Raw genomic sequence first — 20,049 nt, 5'->3', positions numbered from 1 at the left:
GACTAGTTACATTAGAAAAAACCTGTTCTGTATTCACTGTCAATAACTGTTGATGTTTATCTTCAGAAAAATCAATACTTTAATTGATTTTAGGAACATTTTATTGAGGGATTTAAAATATGAGTTAAACTACATTTTATTATCTGTAAATGACTTTTTATTTTACAAAGGTGTCTTGAGTCATTGTGCAGGGTCAGATACAATTTGTCTACTTTCTAGACCACTTGCTTATCCACAAACTCATTTTTCCCCTGTAGTGTGGAACATAAAGATTGTAGTAAATAAGGAAACCAGTAGCTTTTCAGTGTATTTATTGTGTTTTTCAGATACTAGTCAGCAAATTGCATCCATCCAGTGGCTCTGCAGGATCTGCAGTTTATCACACTGTGAACACAATCTCATTTAAACACATATGTGAAAGCTATGGTTGGTTTCAGACAGAGAGCAGTTTGGATTAGATATTAGGGAAAAATTCTTTACTGTGAGGGTGGTGAAGCACTGGAACAGGTTGCCCAGAGAAGTTGTGGATGGCCCATCTCTGGCAGTGTTCAAGGCCAAGTTGGATGGGGCTCTGAGCAGAGTGGTCTAGTGGGAGGTGTCTCTGCCCATGGCAGGGAGGGTGGAACTAGAGGATCTTTAAGGTCTCTTCCAACCCAAACCATTCCATGAGGATTTTTCTCAGTGCTTTTCTGGGCAAAGCTTCTGCTAGGCTGATAAAAGGCACTGTATCTGAGTGTGGTCAGCTGTGTGAGAAACGTGTAGCTCTTGTGCTGGTAAATACTGTAACTGGGAATACAGAGCACAGACCTAGAGGGGCTCCCTAGAATCCCTAGAATCACCTCTGCTAGTGACCTCGTTAGACCAGTCAATGCACTCTTGGGTTTGGCTAACACTCCCTTATAATTCAAAGACTTACCTGCAAAAAAATGCAGAATTAAACACCTGTTATTTGGGGGGTGGAGGAACATCAGGAATGTAAACTGGAAATTGTAGAAATAAATCCACCTGCTTTGAGGAAAAAAGCTCAGGTGGTGAAGAGAACATAAATAGAGTCTGCTGAGAAAATTGCACTGCAAAATACTGGGAGCTGAGTGAATCTGAAAATCTGTTCCACAAATGTGATGAATATCCTAGGAGAGTGATGGTTCTCAAGCTGTGGTATTGGAAAACAGGCAGGGATATTGTGGCCTCAGCCTGCTGCTCACCAATCTGTTGTCCAGCAGCACTGGGCTGTGGCAGAGCTGTTCTCTCTCACCCTCCCTTGTGCTCCTTCTCCCTGGGCAGGCGCCTGTGGCAGCACGTCACCAACTCTCTGAAGGAGGGGAACATCGATGCTGCCACGGAGCACAAGCACCGCCTGGAAGAGAGACAGCGAGCAGAGGAGAGGCAGCGTGCAGCACTCACAACTCCCTGGAAACCCAAATACTTTGCCAAAGAGGTACTTGGAGTCTCTTGGTTTAGAGACCTTTAGCAAGTTCCTGCACAGGGGACAAGTGAATGTCTGTGGATTTTGTCATGAGCTGGTGTTGTTATGTTCCACTGACTGCTTAAATCTTCTTTTTGACAGTCTGGCTCTTGAAGGAGAGCAGTGGGCTTTTCCATGTCTATGTTGTGAACTTATTCACTTCTCTTCAGTTAGATTGATTTTGATCTGGATTTTTGGTGCCTAATGTTAGGCACATAAAGTGATGTGTTTTTCTGTAAAATCCAACCCTTATTTCTCAAATTCTGCATACTCGCTTCCCCAGTAATCTTAGCATACTAAAATGAGTGCAATCTAGGAAGATTTATCCAGTAAGCATTGGCATCCTAAACACATCTTGGGTTTCATCTGTGTGAAAGGAAACAAATTTTACCAAGTTCATCTTTCCCCTTTCTTGGAGGAAAGGTGGAGGGGAAATGAGACTAACTGAGGGAATTGTTGCGTTAGCTATTTAAATCAGCATCTCTTGCTTCTTCTCATTGCATCTCTTCCCCCTTGTAATTTTTTCCCTCCCGCCTACGTTACTTGTCAATTCTTTAAACACAGAATTTTGAGGTGACAGGGATGGCTTCTTGTTTGGTCTTATTTTAGCTTTTGTGTGGACATACACAGATCTGGTATTTGTAAATCTTGTTTGTAAACTCTGCTTAATTTTCTTACAGGGCGACGGTTGGCTGTATGTGAATCCTCTCTGGAAGACCCATTGACAGGAGAGAGCAGTTAACTTTACCTGAAAGGCATTAAAATGATACAGTATGTAACTTCAGGATATCCTTGGATAGGTCCTGTTCCCAGAAGATCCCCACGGGAAGCTATGTACTGTGAACGATGCATCTTGAAATAACCACGAGCTCGAGTTTATTCAGGAGCCATTTTGTGTGTGCAGATCCACAGACACACAGGCACACGTCCCTAAGTACCCATGGTGTGCATGTGTTGTGTGTGTTACTTACACTACATGTAAACAGTACCAACACCAATAGCGACTCAAAGACCTTTTCCTCCAAGTGTTAGGGCACAGAACCCTGGCTGGACTTGGCCAGGGTTCCCTGAGCTGTGTGCTTGCAGGATCAGGCCCTGTGCTAGTATTTAAGAAAATACTTTTTTATTAGTACTGGTTAAGGTTTTTCTATTTTTCACTTTTGCCAAAAATGTTTTGCACTTAAAACGTGATGTGTCTCTTAATGGCAGTCGATCTGTCTGAACAGTCAGCGAGTAACTCACTTTGACATAAGAATGATCCACTGGCTGTGCTTGCTCTGGGTTCCTGAGCTCAGGATGTGTTTCCTGGCACTGACGAGTGTGAATTTCCTGCCACCCTATAAGAAGTAGCAATACCTTCTCCAGAACGTTGTTCTTCACACTAACCCGATGTGTCCTCACTGCTTTGTCTATTCATGCTCCAGCTGTTCAGTCAATCTCTGGTCACCACCCCTGAGCCAGCTGCTCTGGTAACTTTAATCTTGCTGTGTAATGTTCTCTGGCTGCTGTCATGCCAACACTTCTGGCTTACATGTTCCACTAAAAGGGATTGTTTCTGATAAAACATCTGGATGAGTAGAGGTGATATAACTAGCCTTCTCAGATAAATGACTCCCTGATGTAAAAGTAACAATTTAGTGAATTATTCCACTGAGACAATAACTTTATGAATGAAAGAAATGCAATGAGATACGATTTGTTTTGTAGTGTTAAAAAGAAAAATTAAAAAATCCTGTCGCTTGATCTTGCTTTGTAAGGTACCCACTGTGACACTGACAAAGTGGATTCTAGAAGTGTGTTAAGGCTTTGTCACTTTTTAGTTTGTATTTGTTGGAAATGAAGATATTTTTGAGAGAGGTGGCAGCAAAAGGCACATGTAAAATGTGCTCAGTGCTTCTTTCCACAGTGCCCCGTAACAAAACCACTCTATTTCTAACACACAGTAGAATGGATACCCGTCTGTAGAGCTGAGTAATTTTGTGCCTTTTGTCTGCTTTGTTCATACACTGACTTATGCTTATACTACGAAGATATCTAGGTCAAAGCACTGCTCACATCTGTCCTTGTGTGTCCTGCATTTTGTTTTTTTTGGTAGATATTAAAATCTCTTGAGCAGCTCAGAAGGCTGAGCAGAGGAGGTGTGTGCACAAGGAAACATTCCATTAGTTGTTCCTTTGGATTTGAACTTCAGATATCTATTTAATGAAGGTGTGGCTACTTTTCTTCCTAAATCTATTTAGTCTTCTTGTCTGTCTTTTTTTTTTTTTTTTCCACATTAGAAAGAGTCATGTTCTAAATGATTTAAATCCTATTTTTTAAAAAAAGTGGATTGTATGAGCTTGGTTTTGTAACTGACACTTTTTTTTAAGAGGGGAAAAAAATCTTATTTTTTAGAATAGTTGATGTAACAGTTTTCTGTAACAAAACCAAAATTATTCTGTTGCAGTAATCACTGAACTGCTACTGACTATCACCAGGAACACTTGTACTTTATCACCTGCAAGAATTCACTTTATAATGGATCCATTCTTGTTCTAGAGGTTAGTCTGATAAGTACCTGAAAGTATTCCTACAGTTTGTAGTATCATCACAAAGAACAATGGAAAAAGCAGAGTTAAACCCATGGAACATCCTCCCAGAACTCTCTCACACACCAAAGAACAAGACACATACTCATTAAATAGCCATTGCAAACCTCTGTGTCTCAGGCATGCAGGCCTGGGCCCCTGAAGGAGTAGACCTCTTTCAGCTGGGATGGTGTGACTGTCAAGGCTACAGAGATGCTGTAGCTGTTCTTTTGAGGAGAAATTTGTGCTTGTAATTTATTGAAGATTTTCTCTGCATGGTTGGTTGTTTCTGCATGCCGAGGACATTCCACTTGTGCTCTGGCCAATGTTCTGTTCTGTTCTGATGCTATGAAGAATCCCCTGATGCCATTACCACTGCTTCCTTCCCAAATTAACTTGGGAGACACGAACATAAAAAGTCCTTTCAGAAAAGATCTCATCAGTGAGAGACTTCAGAACAAGATTCACAAGTGTCATTTTATTTTTCTGATAGTATGTGTTCAGTATATTTTGCAGGAGTGAAAAGTAAATATTCATAAGCCTTATTCTGTAGGTCGTTCCAATAGCTGTCTTGGAACTGCAAGTAAATACTTTCCTTTTCAAGTAGCTGCTGTACACTGAATTGTAATGTAAAAACTTCCATGTACTTCATTTTTTTTTTTGTGCACACCTGTAGAAAGCCTATGCAACCTTTTTCTTTCTTAAATTAGAAATGTTCACAAAGAAAATTTATACCTTTATCATTTAAAAGATGCTCTGGCAGTCTCTTCTGATTTGCCTTCCTTTCATAATTTGTGAATTTAAAATGAGAATGCTCATGAATAAAAGATTTGTTTCATTTAGTAGCAGGATGACCTTTCTCTTTCCATGGAAGCCTTAGTTCAGTGGTGTCAGTCACTGACTGTCCAGGAGCTGTGTATGACACCTGAGCATGGTTCCCATGGAAGTGATTTGCTAGGTTAATCTTAAGTTTGGTGTGAGGCTTTTCCACCCTGCTTATTCTCCCAGACACTCTGAAGGTAAGTTTTTTGTTTAAATTGGATAGCTCTACCCAGGGAAAACAGGGCTGGGCAGCAACAGCAGATTTAGGAAAGGCTGGGGAACATCTGCTTCATTTTGGCAAGTAAAAAGGAAATAGGTAAAGGTGTACCCTTGCTTCTGAAAATCCCATTTCATTTAATCTTTATCAGAGATTCTTGATTAGAACCTCTTAAAACACAACTCTACATTATTGCAGCATTGGACACTTGCATGAGGAGAAAAAAATGTTCTTAGAGGAATCACACAGATTGTGGTCAGCATTTTTCAAGTGTTAGATAATGCCCTTCTGGTTTTCTTTAAACATTCATCCACAGTGCTGGAAACAATCTTGCTGGAACACTTTGTTTTTATGCAAAACGGAAAAGAACACTGCCTGTAAATAGGGCAGGAAACACTACCCAGCCCTGTTCCTTGCCTTCTGTGGCATTGCTTCAAGGCCCCATCTTTGAGCAGTTTATCCACTTGGGTTAAAGATGTGAGAGTGTTTTAGTCACAGCCAGATGTGATTTTTTTCAGTTTTTACTCCTGATGAGACTGCTATGTACCAGGGGCTCTGTCAAAGCACTCAGCTGCTTTTTAAAGAGTAAATCTATCAAGATATTTAATTAACAACTTTTCTCCTTGTTATGAAATTACTTCTGCAAGTCAAAATATGTCTTCTGGGATTACCAACAGCACTGTCTGCCTCCCTGCTCTCACCAGTAATGATTAAGAGATACAAAACCTATATAGTATTACTGAGTTCTAGACACTTGCATCTTTAGTTCCTTAGCAACTGCTGACCTGAGCCTGGCTCACGTGTCTTTTGTTGTGTTTGGCTTTATTATTTTTCTTTTTTTACTGTTTTGTGGCAATTATACTTCAAAATTTGACATAGTAGAACAACAAAAAGGAAAAAGGATGGCTGAAACTAAGGAAATAAACTAGTCTGGGAAGTGTGTGTGATGAAGAGGGAAGATGCTGGTAGAAGTGCTGTTCAGTTCTCCCAAAGAGGCAGGAGTTAGTTTAGCTGTTCAATTCCAGGATCCAGCGGTAAACATACATGGTATGCAGATTCCTGATGAACCAAGGAAGGTGAGACAGTGCCAGTTCTTTGTAATCTTGCTTTTTCCAAGTGGATGCCTGAATGACTCCCAGCTTTTTATTTCATTTTAACTGCAGAATATTGGCAGAATCCTTGAAGTAGTTAGATTTAAGAAAACAATACAACTCAGGTAAGTAGTAGGCAACTTTAGGCCCAGGCTGGCTGGGATCCCTGCAGTTGGCTTATTTTTATTTCACATGCCTCAGATTCACTTGCTTCTGCTGTTAAAGAGAATACTGTCACCTAAGGCTGAAGACAGTCTGTCCAAATGTAAATGTACCTGAAGAGGGGAGGGCAATCTTCTATTTCCCTTTTTAAAACAAGGCTGAGTTACTGCCAAGCCACAGACTGACTGGCAGCCTCTGTCCTGCTGCCTTTCAGGGGATCTTCCAAATGTTAGATCACTTATTTCTCACCCATGGTCAGGATGCAGATTGGCTTGGAAGCAGCACAACACTAGGAATCGTGCATCACATCATCAGTCAGCCCTTCTGCTGGTGGGTGAGCAGCTGTAGCAGCTTGAGGAGCTCCAGATGCTGGCAGGAGTTGCTGCAATGTGTGGTTGGGAAGTCAGGCTGCTCTTCCCTGGAAATATGACAGCCACCTTCATTTCATCACTGCAGAGGCCCTAGATTTGGCCTAGTTTAAGCTGGAGGGAGTTAAGAAGATGCTGTGGCTTCATTACAGCAGTTTGGTGAAGTCAGGAGATTTGCAATATGGAATTCTAATGTCTTAATTTATGACTAGGACTGCAAGCAATATGTTACCAAGTTAATCACAACAAAACTGACACAACAGCCTTAACACAAAACTTGAATTAACTTTATTTTCCCCTACAGTTGACAACTGGTCTGCATTGAGCTTTAAAGCAACAAAATAAAATGAAATCTCCAAACGACAGGGGCCAGGAATCCAGATTTAATTACCTTTGTGAAAATGTTGCAGCTGTAGTATTGGTCTGTATAAACCACTGGAGTCAAAAATGAGTTCATAAATCAAAAAAATATTCTACACCTTGGGAAAGAAGTCAGCAGTAACATTCTCACAGAACACTGTAAATTTACATTTTCTTCATGAAAGGTACATACTATTCTGCATTTTACATCAAGTTATTGATGCAAGATTTGTTTCTATAAAAAGTTACAACCTGTGGCAGGAAAACAAACTGCAAAAAAACCCTTTCATTTTAATTAAAGAAAAATTTCAAGTCTGTATAAAGTTTCTTTATAGCTGGAAAGTGAACACGTTCAGTCTCCATTTATATTTTAGTGCATTTAATCTGACAGTTTTCACCACTTAAAAAAAACCCAAACCAAACCAGTATAAAAGACAGACAAAGCAAATAGCACTAGAGCAGGAATTTCTTCAATTGATTTAAGCACTCCAAATAAAATGCAGAGAAACAGATTTCCAGAAAAACTTCCACCCTTGCCAGAAAGGCAGTGAGGGCTGAAGAGGTTTGCAAATCTTCTACCTCTGATAGCCACAGAAAAGGGGTTTTGTATACCTGTCAACCTTCTTTTGCCCAGTAACCAGGCTATACTTGTTTTACCAATGTAAACATTCACCTAAAATAGTTTAATTCTGTTCTGAAGCACCAGCAGCTCCATGATGCTCAGTTGTATGTTGTTATAGCATTCATTACTGTCGTTTCAGATCTTTCAGGAGGTTACAAATTTAGCCCTTGTATCTACAGTGTGCAAGATTTGCCTTGTCTACCTTGTGAAATGACAGTGTAAGGCAGCAGTACTGCAATCCTGTGTTGAACAAAAGCAGCTTGTCCAATTAATCTGTCCTGTCACCTCTTGTGAAAACTGCAGCTTTGCTTCTTACTCTCCAGCTCAAAACCAGCCTGCAGCAAGAGTAAAAGGACATTGAAAGAAACCATTGAAAAATAATCATGGGAGTAACTTGTTTTGAAAGTTGAATTTGAGAGAGCTCTGCCATCTCTTTCTTGTTGAAAAAGAGTCATTTTCAGATGACTCAGTCCAGTTTTCATACTACTGCTATTCAGCTGAACAGTGTTCTCCAGAAAAGATTGACAAGTAATGCATGTGCCAAGGACCAAATTACAGGGTTCTTTGGTAAAGTCAGTCCAAATTTTCAACAGATTTGAAGGATAATATGTACCAATAAAAAAAATGCTGCTAGACTTGGATAGCAGCTCTGTCTTGCTTCACATTACAAATCTAAAACAGCTGTTCTCAATAAGCCAATATTTTTAATCAGACATTGCCTGAAAATTTTGTACAATAATCTGGACCAATGATGGTTCTGTACCCTCATGTTGCTGTGAAACATGATTTGAGCTAAAGGCAAAGACTGGTTATCTCAAGGACAACTGCTTCGTATTAGCAATCAGAACAGTGTGTTTAAACTGTCTTCCTGTTGGGTCTCTTGCCTTTCTTTAAAATTAGTTTATTCTTAATGTAGCCACGCTTCCTTTTGGAGGTCTAAAAAGAAAAACAGAACAACAGGTATTAGTTAATGATTTAGTTTTGACCATGGTTTAATGATGTGCATTCAATGCCTGAGCTTTAGATTGATTTTAAAGAGCTTAAATGCTAAACCCTCAGCTAGGCATTGTCCAGTTATTTTTAATGTTGGGATTGTTAATTCCTGCCTAACAGTTGCTTTTGCAAAAGATGTGCTTTTGTAACCCTACAGATCTATCAGATCTGTAGAATTGTTTTCAAAGCATGTGCTGAGGCAGAATTAATAATTAACCAACATGATAAAAGTCTAATATGCCCAAAGGGCAAAACTGGTAAAAGTCTTAGTTTTGTTTGGAAAGACCTTCTTGCATCTTTTGCACTATTTGATTTTCTTAAAAGTTAGGTAAAAGTATTTACTCAAAGCAGCATCTTTCAAAAGAAGAAAACCTGAATAATCCCATTTTAGTCTTCTAACCTCTGCTGTTGGTCTGTAGGTTGTTTAGTTAGTGCTTCCTGCACATTCCTTTATCAGCCTGTTTTAGGTTTTTTTTTTTTAGGGTAGTAATGGGAGGGACCATTAATGTTGGTCATAGGTAAAATTAACTTCAAATTTGTGTATGTAGTTTGTGGCAGGTAGAATTGTACATTCAACACACATGCCAGGAGGCAGCTCCCACCCTTGCTGCACATTGCTGTGCTTACCAGCAGGGTCTGTTATTATTTTAAAAAATTGCATTTCATCAACATGACACCAACAACATGATTATAATAAAATGAGATAGAAACAAACTAATATGTAATATTCAGACACATTGTAACTCTGAGCTTCCTAATGTGATAGGAGATGGACTGAATTTCCAGTAAGGAAGCAACTGCTGAAAAACTGGCTACTAAGGAGCCCTTGGAATGTATTTAAGAAATCGTAGCTTGGACACCTGCCCCATGCTCTCCACTGGTTCTCTGATTTCTTAATGGAAGTAGAGCCTGTTTGTACTGCAGCCTTCAGAAGCTGTATCAACTTCTAGACAGAAAATTTACACATCCAAGGTTCAACTGGGGTCAGTGCATCTATCATAGATAAATACAGCCTTGTTGTCATGTAAGATCAAAAGTTACAATGTTAAGTGTACGACAGGCAAATAAAGCTTATAATTTCAAGATATGTCTAGCTTCAGTGGCAACTCCCAAATGCTTTACTTTATCTACTTCCCATCAAATCACAGAATAAGGATCTTTACATTTACCATTCTCTACTTGCAGAGAATGTTCTTTACTTGTATTTCCATGACACAGTGTAAGTCTACTGCCTATACTAGTTTGTTAGACAGGGTTCTGGAGTTCCTTTTGCAACATCTCTTTGAATATATAGAAAACAGCTGTTGTGAAAGAGAGGGCTGCTAACAGTCTCCCCAATTCCCCTGGGAACAGGCCTTTCTTAATAGGCTGAAGGAGGGCAGCACAACAAACACTAAAACTGTGAAGATGACTTCAAGCAGTAAGCAGACAGACACTAAAGTTCCATCAACAAAAGTTTCATATTTAATTTATTTCATACAAAATTGCCATTTGTAAACTTCTAGGCATCACTACTTTCAAACAAAGTCAGAAAGCAACTTCCACATTTACTTAGTGAGCCATAGTTACTGAAACATGAATTGATGTACTTTAGAGATTATACTTCCAGTTACATGAAGACTTAAGAGTTGTAACAGCCAGTGACACACTCTATGTCGAGTTAGCATTCTGCCTAAAAAAAATCTAGCCTTGTGTCTTCACATGCTTTTAAGTAAAGCAGAAAGTAAATTAACAATTATTACCAGCAGGCAGGTCTGATATTGGACACTAACATGAACAGTATCCATAACATTCTGGCTAGTGGAAATATATAATTCACCAGCTATGTGATTCACTGTTAAAAATAAACTCCTGACCCCTTTCAGTTACTTCACTGGGAACCCACCTTCTTTGACAAATACTTCTGTTTCGGTACGATGTTGGTTACTCTAGGTTTATGATCCAGTGTCTCTCTGTTGTCTAGTTGCTTGACCTTGTATATTCTAACAAGCCAGTGCTCTGAGGTAAAGGCTTCCTCCAGATGTTTAAATTTAATGTCTTTGTTGCCTATCTCCGCATTGCGTGTACGGTCAAATCCTGGGGGTGTCCGAAAATCCAGCTATAAAAATTAAAGTTGCATGTTAGTTTGAGACAAAACCCAGAACACCAATCACTGCAAACTGTGAAACTTCATAATATAAGGCAATGCCTTCAGCTGGCCCAAGTCAAAGGGCAACACTTCTCTTGTATTGGTTACTCTACTACACAGAAAAACCTTTCAGATCCCAAGGGACAAGTTCATTCTTACTCCTACAGCTGTCACAGGAGGCAGTACTTAATGTCTCAGCAAAACTACCCTGTCTGCATTCAGAGATGAAACAACTCAAAGAACAGTCTGAGGTGCAGCAGCCTGCGGTGTTTTTTCAGCAGAGCTGCTGCCTTTGTACTCTTGCCTATACTGCAATAATTTGCACTTCCACAGTTTTCCATGTAATCCAGAAGTAGTTTACAATTATCAGTTAAATTTGGCCCTGCTGTGTTACAAGTAAATCCACTGAAAAGAGGATTCTTGTGCTAATACATCAGAAGGAAGGGCCCCTGGTGGGGGGCAACAAGGGAAGAAAAGGAAAGGAAAAAACCAAACAGATTTAGCTCCATCCCTGTGTTTGGAGCTCCCAAAGGGGAGTGACAACTGCTGCCCTTACTATACAGTGTAGTGTTGTTTTATACACTGACGTGACTTGGATGGAAATCATGTAGTTTCTGACAGACATTAAACAGTCAATAGTTCCACTTGCATGTTGCTATTGCAATAAACAAATCTAAAGCTCTCCACAATGTCACAGTTGATGCTTTAGTGAGCACACAGCACAGTGCAAGTAAGATACTCATCTGGGGCAATGTGAAGGACACCAAAAAATGAAGTGCAAGTGTGAGTTAACAGCAGAAATGCTTTTTGCTAAAGGTTATAAACAGCAGACCATCACTGGATGTGTTTTAATTTGTAAAGCTCACTCTTACTGCAGATTCTGCTACTACAAGCAATGCTGAATTTAAAAGGTAGACAATACATCAAAATAATACTTGTTTTCTCATATTTCAGTTAAGATTCAAAAGAAGTTGTAGCACTAACCTGCATCTCTCCAAATCTGTAATAGGACATTTTATACATGAGGCAGTTCAGCAAAGTTGGAGAGCCTGCCTTGTCTACCCGGAATTCTCCCTGAGGGGTAAAGTAATCACTTTCCTTTAAAGAGAAAAGAAGATACAAAGAGTCAATGCAAACTCAAATCTTAAGGGTCAATGCAAACTCAAATCTTAAGGGTCAATGCAAACTCAAATCTTAAGGGAATTTCTCATTCTTTCCCCACAGAAAGACACACAAGAATCTCAACTGGCTATTATAGTTTAAAAGCTGATTTAAGGTAACCTTAAAATGAAAGAAATGGTGCTTATTAAAGATGAAATAGTTGCAAACTACCTGCTTGTAACCCAGACCACAATGGATCAGTTTTCCTATATCTTTACTTTGTGCTGTTAGATGTTTTGTCACATCACTGTAAGTGGTTCTGGAAAAGTTACCTCAAATTTAAAATTTAGTTGGGCATCTATTCTTCAGAAAGGCGACGAACACTGTATTGTTAATATACAAGATCTGCAGGGTCACTATAAACTTCATATATTCTCCATGTTTAAACAAAACATTTCTGCCATTTTCATCTCAAGTACAAGATGAAAGTATGCACATGGGCTACTCCCTTAAGCCTGTGCTCAATATCTAGGAGTTTTTGTTAGGCTTAAGAAAATATTACTACAGACTTCTGCAATCTCAGAGGTGTTTGAACAGCTTGAACTCTACATAAGTCAATATTAACACTTTCACTTGTCTCCTACTATTACAGAGTTTGAAGAAATTTGTAATGCTGTTTAAACAGTCTAAATGCTCCTACGTTTTTCAAGCATGTGATGATGCACAGAGAGACATACAGACAAGAATTACAGAAAAAAATCCTATTTTTAGTATAATGCAAAAACGTGAAACGCTTTTGAGGCTACTGACCTTTCAGAATCAAAAACATTGAAAGAAACTCGGCTATAGGCCACTGCACTCCTGCTATTCTAGAAAAACAACCCCAGCACATGTTTCAAATAAAATGGCAATTAAGTAGTAGAGATTTCCCTCCACTGTAGTGACCACTCCCAGACAAGTGATAACAAAAATAAAAGAGTTTTTAAAAAAACAAAAAGTAGAAGTTCCACTTACCCGTATATCTTTGGGATGTTCCCCCTCTGCTATTCTCACCATCCACAAGAACTTATTAATATCATCACCAGAGTAGCCAATCACACCACCAAAAATAATCAAAACATAATCCACATCCAGGCTTCTCATGATCTCATAGGCTGCAGACTCATTTGATGACATTGCCTTTCCCACCTGCATCATTACAAAAATATCTTAAATTTCTGCATAGCTGCTTGTCGAACAGCTCCACAGATCAATACAGCCAGACCAAAGCTCAGGAATCCTGTGCCATGTGTTCTAGGATGGCCCTGCTTGAACCAGGTGACCCCACTGTGGTCCCTTCCAACCTGTGGTTCTGTGATTCTCTAATACCTACTTGTTAATCAAAGTCAACATTTTCATTCTAGATAAAGAAAACCCATTGTGAATATTTAGAAATGCTAAAGCCCAGCCTAAACTGAAATATTTTCTCCTCTGTAAGAGGAGTGCTGCCTGTTGAAAGGAGCATTTTGAGTATGAAATGTAGCAACAAGGGTTTTCCTTTTGTGGCACCTACATATATTTCAAGTCATAACTGTATTACCAAAACTTAAGTGTTGTAGAAAATAGCTAATTACAAATTATTTTCGAAGCTTTAGAAACAGCCCAAAGTGTACAAATTATCTGAAATGTGATTTTTTTTTTCTTGGGCTCTGTCTTTCATTAATGAAGCAGCCATTGTGCATTGCACTAAGTAGCACACAGGCACCCTCAGCACTGAATTCAAGGTAAATCTACACAGAGAAAATGTCAGAATAAAACTTTTTAGAGCTGTATCCAGCACCTCTTGTATCCTGGTCACTTCCCACACTTAAAAGAATTTGGTCAGCAACTGGCATGCAGTTCAGCAGTTTTGTTTGCTCTTGAAGCTCTTGTACTTAAGGCATAGTAAGGTATTGCTGTAGTCTAAGGGAGTAACTACAATATACATAATACTGCATCTGACTTGGTAACATTCAGCTAAGAATGTAATTAGAGAGCACTAAGCTTAGGCAGCAAGCTGTCAAAAGACCAAGAAGCTCAGCTTCTTGGCCATTATCATAATTAATGTGAGGTTATTCGCCAATTTCCATCTCTGTGCAGGAGAAAATCATCTGGACACATCTCCAGGGCATGCCTCATTTACAGCACAAGTGCAGGTATTGGCCACAAGACACATTTATTGCTTGGGTTCCCCTTTATGGAGTCTTCATTCCAAAATGGAACTTGACAATGCAGCAGTCATACTTGAGAGAATTCTTTATTGAAAGTCATTATTGCCAGTTGCTGCAATGTGTGTGGTTACTGTGCTTAGGCAACACAGATGACTTCCACAGTCTCTATTCACGTGATGCACCTTGTCCTGCAAGAAACTGTGAGTTTGGATGCAGTATCTGTATTTCTACCTCTTGTAGCAGAGGTAGGCACACAGAGATATCAGAGTTGAGTGCCCATTAAAACACACCAATACTGTCAGATCAACAACCAAATTAGAAATGCCTCAGAGGACATGGCAATGCATGTTGACTGACATTAGACTGCTATTAACACCATCAGTACAATTTCCCAATTTGCTTCTAGCTGAATGTGAGTTTCCTGTCTTGTAAAAAGTGTGGATGTGTGATCTGTCTTCCCCCAATATACATTTTTTTGGGACTTTGCTCAAGGCACTCCTTCATTAATTTGCTGGCTTTGTACATTGCTTTTTGGCAGATGTGATCCACAGCTGTACTCACTACTGACCCAAGACAGAAAGAATACAAGAAACTATCCTAATTATCCTAATTGCTTGAGCCCTTCCCCCATTCTGCCCTTGTAGCAAAACATTCTGGGAAGAAATGTGATTGATGACAAGTCATTGCACAGCACAAGTTGCCCAAGGTGGTGCCCTGTAACCACAGGGAACACTAACACCCTGCGTTAAGCACACGTACAAAGGTTAAATTTACTCCTCAGAAATGAAAGAAATTAAAGGTGCAGTCATTTTGTCTATCTGCAAATTTGAGAAGACAGAATTGCATTATGCCTGATACAGTTCCAAATTTGAGAAGACAAAATTGCATTATGCCTGCTACAGTTCCACAGCTAGTCATAAATAATTACTTCCTGTGATTTTCCAGATGTCTGAAAATTTGTCTAGTCCTGTGGTCAGTTTTCACATGCCATTCAGAAATCCACTGAGCAGTGACACTGCTGAAATGCAAGGATCCTTACTTTGATAGACCAGTAATGCAGTGGTACCAGCTGTTACAGCATTAATCCCAAGGGGAATGGTTACCTTAGGTTTTGTCCATCCTCCCTCGAAGAAAAGAAGAGAAACGGAAGTGGAAGTGAAGTTTTAGAAGCTCCAAGTAAACAAAATGAAAACTCTGAAGCAAAATTGACCCCTATGCTTGAGTTTTAAGAAATGAAAGTAGTACGTTCCTGCCACATTTGTGTTTCGCACTCTATGCAATTTCTCCTTAATATCAATCACCCTAAGAGACACCTGCAATTTCATATTGGACTGCAGTATAAACATTCTGGTGTTTCTGCTCCATAGGAAACTGCCACCCTTACCAAGGCAATGTGGCTGTTGTTCCAAGTGTTGTTATCAACCAGGGTTGTCCTGTTGGCCATTCCTGCTATCTGGTACCCATAGTCCCACCAGGACATCACTCTGGCGTGCTCGTCCGTGTTCTGTCTGAGCCAGTAATAGGCTTCTCTGAAGTCATCCAGGATATTCCGAGTGCTGCAAAACAGTTCATTTTTGATGAAATACAAATACTACCAACAAATTAACTGCACCATGGTAAGTCTGGGTTCACACATAAAAGTTTTCTTAGGAGTTCAGCTCCCTTTGAGGGATTTTGTCACCAGCAGTCATAACTTTGAACTCTCTGACAGCTGAATGTCCAGAAGCTGAACTGCTTTTGAAGACATGACTAAATGCATTTCCAGTCAAATATATATTCTTAAACAAGTTTTCCCAGTTCACTCCAAGGCTTTTTTTTAACCATCATTTTTACTGGCTTTGCCTAGGATTGTTTTTATCTATTTCATTAAATATTTCAGAAAATGTTGTATCTTTTTGAAAATTAGAGTATGAATAATTTTTTATTCAGGTCACAATTACTTTATATAATAAGGAATGATTTAAAGAAGGCAAAGCAAATTGCTAATGCAATGGCAATAAAAAACGCTTTTGCCCTTTAATCACTTCAGACTGTAGATCTTACTTACCCATCATGGTTATAGGAGGCGAGAACCACACTGGGGCTGGAGTATGCATTGCTGGTTACCCAGGTACAGTGAACAGCAAACATCATCAACAACATCAGCATCAGCATAGTCACAATGTTTTTGATATTGGGACCTAGTCCTTCTTCTGTTTTTTCCTGCTCAGACACATGTTTCCTCACTTTGCCTGCCTAAACAAACACAAATGTATCTGTTATGACAACTTCTATCATCCTTGACACTGGAACCCAAGGTTTTCTAACTCTTGCTTCCTCCCCTCACCTTATCATACAAGTTGCCAGGGTTCCTTTTGTCATCCTCATCACTGCTGTCTTCTATTGGTGGATTTTCCCTCTTCATATCATCACCCAAATAACGCTCAAAGACATTGGAGAAAGCAATTGCTGACAGCATACAGACCACTGGAGTCAAAGTGAGCATCAGGCGGACCATCACTCCAGCAAAGTAAACAGCGCTGATTGCATACAGAGCAACTGGAAGGAAACACATCTGATGGTGACAGTTTGAAAATAACACTCACTCTGACTACACACATACATACTCTCCATAAAACTACTTCTGGAAGTGGGTTGAGCATCTGTGTGTATAAAGGCTTGAGTGTGCATCTTGCATTTCATTGCTTTTTAATTTACAGACATATGGCTGAATTAACGTTTATGCCTTTGAAGCCTCAAACCCTTCCTGAGATCCATCTCGACAACTGTTAACAATAACACAACCCCATTTTCAATATTCACTAGTAATGTGTCAGAAGATACATTACTAGTGAAATTTAATATTATACACCAAGAATACTACTGGAATAAAAGGTAACTTCATTTAAAAAAGTCAAACAGCTCTAGACCAAACAAGTTATTAGAACTGAAAAAGCAACAGGAAGTGTTATTATTTCATGTAAATATTAATTTTTTATTTAAGTTAGAGGTATCTTGGACAAATTGGGGGCTTGTCTACATTATAATTCTATACAGATAAATAACATGATACTGCGGGCCCTATTCTGAAGTATTCCTGAGCAGTATTACCTCCACTTTGTCTTCCACAAAACATAAACCAAGATTTTCAGAATACTACAAAACATGAAAAACACATTATTAAAACCCCCAAACAATTCTGTATACACTGATTGGGAATATCCAACAGTGGTTTCCTTGTGGTAGACTCATCTGCTACAGTTTAAAAATATCCTCTTGTGAAAGATTTGCCACAGAGATCAAGGGACACTGATTTATCAGATTATGTAATGTAAATATTTTCTACATTGTGATGAGGCAGTATGGCTTTCCATCCTCACTTATAGGTCTATTTATGCTGTGTTAAATGGAAGGTGCAGCCTTCAGTAGGAGCCTGAAAGCAAGCTGCCCAGCACCGGTCTTGACAAACATTCCCTGTAAACATTCCTACAGCCCACACATGTCTTAGGTAGCCTAAGAGGCAGCTCTATTAGCCTGGAGCCTCCTGTCTCTGTAAAAGTCCAAGACCTGAGTGATCTTCACTCCTCCATATAGGTTACAACTGCTTACAAGCGTCATTCAAAATCAGAAGCTGGCTGTCACAATATAGCTTTGCACAAAAAAAAAAAAAAAAAAAAGTTGTCACTGACATAGGGAGACCCCACACTTCCATTTTGGCTTGTGCCTTATCTAGCACTTGTTCCAAAGCAAGAGATTCTGTTCACTAAAATAGCAGAAACCCTGGAAAGCAAAGGCATTTTGAATAATTTGTCATGGGATGAGTGCAAGATGCCCAAAGGGACCTTGCCTTTGCACAGAGCTGTTCTCCTGGCTGACCAGTTCTGTGGAACCGCATCCCCACCAGAGTGTGCAACTTCAGCTGCAGGACTGAACACAACAAATGACTACATCCCACCTCCTGGGACTACACTCCATCACCATTTCAGCAACCTCTACACTTTTATAAACTCTTTTAAAGACTGCTGGGTGCAGGCAACTCTTAATAATCACCTTTAAACACACCACTTTTAAACCATATTTTAGAACAAGCCATATATCAGCTTTGAGCAAACAAAACCAAAGTACAATTAAGTTGAAGGCAAACTTTTTCAAAATAATTTAAAAATATTTTCTCTTACCAAAGACTCTTTCATCATTGATGTTTTTGATACAGAACCACAGCCCTGCTGGGAAAGTACACACGAGAATATGCAGATCAAAAAAGAAGGAAACCCATGTTGTAGGCTGATGCTCAGACACAGAGGCAATGATCGGGATGTGAATTTTCGCATACCTTTTTTAAAAAAAATTCAGTTCAAATTATTTTGAAAAGATAAAATTATTAAAACCTGTAAACATTAGGAATTCTGAAATTCATCTCAAAGGAAGCATTTCAATTTTAAATGGAAATTGCCCTAATCAGCAGAAATCTGATGAAACTCTTATACCAAAGAAGTCCCCAGGCCTTACTGTATCGAGGAAGCATTTGGTGTATAGTTATTTAAAACAACAATTATTTCCATACTAATTAAGAAGATTAAAATTATAGATGCTTAATTTGTTTATGCCTAAATATGAAGCCAAATTCACCAAAATGGAAACACACAGCTATGGAAGTACATTTACTACATTTTTTAAGAGAATCATCAATGCCAGTAAATCTCCTAAATTTTCAACATTGCATTTCAAAACTTCTACACAGAATATCTTCATTTTTCTAGTAACAAAAGTTACAGTATTAAATACCAGATCAGTTACTGATGCACCCACACTCTTTTAGATGCTGAAAAAAGCAGGCCTTGTCTACACTTGGAAACACATGTCATCTAAACAACGTGTCAAACACTCAGTGCAGACAAGGACAAAACTGTGTTCTATATTACAGACAACTATACATATGGACCTAATCTAGAGTGCTACCATGAGTGAATGGTAAGGTATCAAACATATGTCCTTTTCTTCACTGAGATCTAGTTCTCATTCAAAACTGTATTATGTGTTTTAACACAATATGTTTTTCTAATGTAGACAAGCCCTCAAAAGTTTACTGCTTTGTATATACATATATATAAATATATATATATATACACATATATAGACAGGCAAAGAACAAAATCTATATATTCCTCAAGTAAATCTGAGACTTCTTTACTAACATTTGTTCTACTACATTTATTGTAGAGCTGGGACAGAATCCTGTAGGAGCTGGATTTTGGAGCCTGAAAAAAAAGTCTGAACTGCACAAAGTTTAAAGTAGTTCTATCCTTGCTTTATATCTTAAAAATCTAGCAAGTGAATTTCACTTTAAAATATTATCTGAGAAAAATACTTTCCATTTTATTCCTTTTTTCTGGGTTGACTAAAGAATCCAACATAGTATTTTCAAAGGTTAACTAAAACAAAAGATTAACAAGATTTTCACCTGTGAAAACACACATTAATAAAGCAATTGTTCAGAGGAGACATCCGTATGTAAAAAACAGATGTATGAACGCAATATAGAGGCAAGATGCAAGATCATATGTGCAACATTTTTGTGATTTCGTGCAATATTGCACAATGAAAATAGTCTAAGACTCTCAGTAATTTTTAAATGTGTACTCAATTGTTGGCACAGCTTTCAGTTATTTCATGCTGACATACACACTACAGTTTCATATAGAAAAAAAAAACATATTACACATTCAAAGACTTGCTACAAAGCAAGAATTTTCACAAATTAGTGAAGTGGTTGTAAAGACCATGAAACAGCTACTGCCGATACTCTCTTTAGATAACTGTTTCTCCTTGACTGAAATACTAAATGGATTTGGGGATGAGGAGAGGAAATGATTATTAGTTTTCAGTAAAATGCTACCAATATCTAAATCTTATATCCTTACTTACCCAGTGTCCCACAATGAATAAAATCTGCCACTCCAAGGAGCAATATAACCTGTAAAAGAG

At 38.7% G+C, this 20,049-nt stretch overlaps 2 protein-coding genes across 3 annotated transcripts in view; one reads left to right on the top strand and one right to left on the bottom strand.

Moving 5' to 3' along the window:
• Positions 1-4,874, top strand: part of OSBPL10 (oxysterol binding protein like 10) — a 112,806-nt gene extending 107,932 nt beyond the window's left edge. For both annotated transcript variants that reach the window (XM_053984114.1, XM_053984121.1), the window contains exons 11-12: positions 1,285-1,438; positions 2,146-4,874. In XM_053984114.1, coding sequence (XP_053840089.1) covers positions 1,285-1,438; positions 2,146-2,190 — 199 coding nt within the window. In that variant the 3' untranslated portion in view covers positions 2,191-4,874. The remainder of the gene's footprint in view (positions 1-1,284; positions 1,439-2,145) is intronic.
• A 2,083-nt stretch (positions 4,875-6,957) lies between these two features.
• The window catches only part of STT3B (STT3 oligosaccharyltransferase complex catalytic subunit B), a 51,325-nt gene continuing 38,233 nt past the window's right edge, over positions 6,958-20,049 (bottom strand). The window contains exons 8-16 of the mRNA XM_053975082.1: positions 19,990-20,038; positions 18,243-18,397; positions 16,412-16,623; positions 16,133-16,320; positions 15,470-15,641; positions 12,911-13,084; positions 11,780-11,893; positions 10,553-10,765; positions 6,958-8,610 (exon numbers count right to left, since the gene is read on the bottom strand). Coding sequence (XP_053831057.1) covers positions 8,530-8,610; positions 10,553-10,765; positions 11,780-11,893; positions 12,911-13,084; positions 15,470-15,641; positions 16,133-16,320; positions 16,412-16,623; positions 18,243-18,397; positions 19,990-20,038 — 1,358 coding nt within the window. The 3' untranslated portion in view covers positions 6,958-8,529. The remainder of the gene's footprint in view (positions 8,611-10,552; positions 10,766-11,779; positions 11,894-12,910; positions 13,085-15,469; positions 15,642-16,132; positions 16,321-16,411; positions 16,624-18,242; positions 18,398-19,989; positions 20,039-20,049) is intronic.

The sequence above is a fragment of the Vidua macroura genome, chromosome 1, assembly GCF_024509145.1.
Source record: "Vidua macroura isolate BioBank_ID:100142 chromosome 1, ASM2450914v1, whole genome shotgun sequence".
NCBI classification, from domain to species: Eukaryota; Metazoa; Chordata; class Aves; order Passeriformes; family Viduidae; genus Vidua; species Vidua macroura.
This window is presented reverse-complemented; position numbering and strand designations above follow the sequence as displayed.